The 3,808-nt window shown below is 43.4% G+C and overlaps 1 protein-coding gene across 1 annotated transcript; it reads left to right on the top strand.

The window, feature by feature from the left end:
• The first annotated feature begins 838 nt into the window (after positions 1 to 838).
• Positions 839 to 2,563, top strand: LOC127687081 (RNA-binding protein 12-like). The gene is made up of 2 exons (XM_052185759.1): positions 839 to 1,235; positions 1,266 to 2,563. Exons 1-2 carry the CDS (start codon positions 839 to 841, stop codon positions 2,072 to 2,074), a joined length of 1,206 nt encoding a protein of 401 aa, XP_052041719.1. The 3' UTR covers positions 2,075 to 2,563.
• The last annotated feature ends 1,245 nt before the right edge of the window (positions 2,564 to 3,808 follow it).

The raw sequence follows: 3,808 nt of genomic DNA, 5'->3' as shown, positions 1-3,808 counted from the left end.
TTTCCTGACCCTCTTTGTACATCTTATCTGTCTCCTCCCACACCTGATCCTGCCCCACCTTTTCCCTCCCCCTCCTCTCTCTCTCTCTCTCTCTCTCTCTCTCTCTCTCTCTCTCTCTCTCTCTCTCAGGTCCCCACCTCCTTCTACCTCCTGTGACTGTTTTGTTCCCCTTTCTAAGTAGGACTGAAGCATCCACACTTTGGTCTTCCTTCTTCTTGAGCTTCATATGGTCTGTGAATTGTATCATGGATATCATATCAGCTTTGGTGCTAATATTCACTTACCAGTGAGTGCATACTATCAGTTACAATGTAAATACTCTAAATAGCAGTTGTATGCACTGTTACTTATGTTGGTTAGTGTTTTGTCAATTTGACTTGAACTAGAGTCACTTGGGAAGAAGGAACTTCAATTGGGAAAAAAAGACTCCATTAGATTAGCTTATCTCTGATGGTGTTTTCTGTTTTTCTGTTTGTTTTTTGTTTGTCTTGATTAATGACTGCTGTGGTAGGGTTCAATCCACTATGGATATAGAGATAGAGACTGATAGAGATAGAGATAAAGATAGATATATGACTCATGCATTTTAGTACTTTAGACAACACTAAGGCCATCCTGTTTAATAGAACTTTTGGCTTCACCCCTTGGCTCCTCACAGCTGGGAGCCACCGCAGTCACTTTTCACTAGCCACCCCCACCACATCCCTTGCCAATCTGCTGCTGCCAGGCCATTTAGAAATGTAGTTAAGTGCAGGTAGAATAGAAGCGAAGTGGGCTAGAATCCAGACACCTAACTCTTCAAACGGGGCTACAGCAGGTTCTTAATTTTTTTCTAGACATGAAGACATTAAGATATCTCTCTCTCGAGATTGAGAAAAATCCCCCAGCCCAAGGAAAAAAGGGCTTAAAGATACCTGTTCCAGGTAATCCTGCAGTACCGGTGATAGCTAGTGCAGGAATGCCCACTGCTGGAATTCCCACTGCTGGAATACCCAGTGCTGGAATACCAGGTGCTGCGATGCCTAGTGCGGGTATACCTGCTGCTGGGATGCCTGGTGCTGGGATGCCCGGCTCTGGAATGCCTGGTGGTGGAATACCTGGTCCTGGAATACCCGGTCCTGGAATACCTAGTGCCGGAATACCCGGTCCTGGAATACCTGGTCCTGCAATGCCAGGTCCTGCAATGCCCGGTCCCGCAATGCCCGGTCCCGCAATGCCAGGTCCTGCAATGCCCGGTCCCACAATGCCCGGTCCCGCAATGCCAGGTCCCGCAATGCCCGGTCCTGCAATGCCCGGTCCAGCAATACCTGGTCCCGCAATGCCCGGTCCAGCAATACCTGGCCCAGCAATACCTGGTCCTGCAATACCTGGTGCTGGCATCCCCAGTGCAGGAGGAGAAGAGCATGTCTTCTTGACTGTAGGATCAAAGGAGGCCAATAATGGGCCACCATTTAACTTCCCTGGTAATTTTGGTGGGCCCAATGCCTTTGGGCCACCACTCCCCCCTCCAGGATTAGGGGGTGCCTTTGGTGATGTTAGGCCTGTTATGCCTTCGGTTGGAAATAGTGGTTTGCCTGGCCTAGGACTGGAGGTTCCAGGTTTTGGAGGTGCACCAAATAATATAAGTGGGCCATCAGGATTTGGGGGCATCCCTCAGAACTTTGGAAATGGCCCAGGTAGTTTAAATGCTCCTCCTGGTTTTGGAAGTGGACCCCCTGGTCTTGGAAGTGTTCCTGGGCATTTGAGTGGGCCACCAGCCTTTGGGCCAGGGCCTGGGCCTGGCCCCATCCATATTGGGGGTCCCCCTGGCTTTGGAGCTAGCTCTGGAAAACCAGGACCTACAATAATTAAGGTGCAGAACATGCCTTTTACTGTATCTATTGATGAAATTTTAGATTTCTTTTATGGTTATCAAGTAATTCCGGGTTCAGTATGTTTAAAATACAATGAAAAAGGTATGCCTACAGGTGAAGCCATGGTGGCCTTTGAATCTCGGGATGAAGCCACAGCTGCTGTCATTGATTTAAATGATAGACCTATAGGTTCAAGAAAGGTAAAACTCGTTTTAGGGTAGCCGTTCACATCAGTTTCTTATTGAGTATATCTTTATTTTGCTGTGATTAATGCATCCAGATTGTTTTCCTAGTAGTTCCAGGTTAGAACCTGTGGATTGTTTCAATTGCAGATAGATTGGTTTCTATACACAGAGCATTGGTTGGCTGTTTTACAACTCACAGAATAAATATTGCAATTTGTTACAGTAAAGCTATCTGGAGAGAACACAAAAATAACTTTGGCATACAGTAGAGACCATTTGTAATACTCGATCATATAAAGCGTATCAAGGAATCTAGATTGGTTTTCTTTTATACCACATGGGATGAAGAAAATAGAAACGTGAGTAGAGCTCGTGGAGGGGGCTTGTGCCAGTGCTGACAATTAGAAGTTGGCTACTTTTGCAATTTGATTTAAAGCTGGACATACCTGCTTTGTTATAGGCTCAAAGCTTTGTCTGAAACCTTCATTTTCTTTTAAAATTGAATAAAGTCTCTGTATCCAGAAAAAAAAAAAAAAAAAAAAAAAAAAAAAGATATCTCTCTCTCTCTCTCTCTCTCTCTCTCTCTCTCTCTCTCTCTGTGTGTGTGTGTGTGTGTGTGTGTATGTGTGTGTGTGTCCGTCTGTCTGTCTGTCTGTCTTTCCTCTCCCTATATTTCATGAAGAACTGAACTCATACAAAAATCTGATGCCAGATGTGCATTCATATCTCAGCATGTACATGTAAAAGGAAACCTTTAGAGAGGAACTGGACCTTGCCAGGCCAAGCTGTAGGAGAAAATGGGACATGAAAGAATGAATCATGAAAATGAGCCATGAAAGGATAGTGTAGAGAGGCATCCAGGAGAAGTTCCCATGAGAGCTAGAATGCAGATATGGCCTTTGGAGCTAGGCACAAAAGTAGCAAGTACTGCCCAAAGAGATTAGAACGAACTACAGTTCTGTATATTATCTCCGATTTATAGAGAAAGAAGACCATAGCATTCAGGATAGGCGAGAGAACATATCTACAAAGCCAGAGTGGAAACAAAAATCAGTGATATTGTACAAAAGTCAGGATATCTGACAAACTGAGCTGCAGATAGCAGGTATATCATCCACAAGGCACTAAAGTTCATTATCTTTATATAAGTAGCCCCCTAAAGAAAGGTGCATGAGGCTGAGTTGAAATGAATTGGATTGGATTGGATTGGATTGGATTGGATTGGATTGGATTGGATTGGAATGTACTGAATTGAGTCAAATCAATCTCCAGTGACTGAGGAGACAGTCAATTCCCAATAACCACAAACAGATTCAGAGATGAAAAAAATGGCATAACTTTCCACATTCTGAGAACAGGTTGGAAGGGGGAAAAGAAAACATTTGATTTCTTAATCACAAGCTTTGGCCGCAAACATCTTATGTTTGAATGTCTGAAAATAGTGTCTGGTCTGCCAACTTTCTGTTTTGCACAACTGCCCAAATGGGTTACAGCTGTTCAATTCAAAACCCTAATTCTAAAGCAAGTCTGTGCCTGGGTCCACTGACTTGACTTCCATTGGGAACTTTCTTCTCTCTCTTTTTCTGTTTTTGTTTTTGGAGTTTTGTTTGTTTGTTTTATGTGTTTGGGATTTTATAATGTTCTTTCAAGAAATGAATTCTTTAGTAAACCAGAGTTCTATATTTCACTAAATTCAACTTATGACTACCTAGGTGAATTCTACTCTTTTGTTGGCAATACATTTACCTTAGATAGGACTCAGAATATGTC

Source organism: Apodemus sylvaticus, chromosome 1, assembly GCF_947179515.1.
Source record: "Apodemus sylvaticus chromosome 1, mApoSyl1.1, whole genome shotgun sequence".
Lineage (NCBI taxonomy): Eukaryota > Metazoa > Chordata > Mammalia > Rodentia > Muridae > Apodemus > Apodemus sylvaticus.
This window is presented reverse-complemented; position numbering and strand designations above follow the sequence as displayed.

What these genes read in the sequence shown, in the direction of transcription:
- LOC127687081 (XM_052185759.1), top strand. Translation starts at nt 839, where the DNA reads ATGAAGACATTAAGATATCTCTCTCTCGAGATTGAGAAAAATCCCCCA. An exon ending in GCCAGGTCCTGCAATGCCCG is followed by an intron (nt 1,236 to 1,265) that starts GTCCCACAATGC and finishes CCGCAATGCCAG; the next exon opens with GTCCCGCAATGCCCGGTCCT.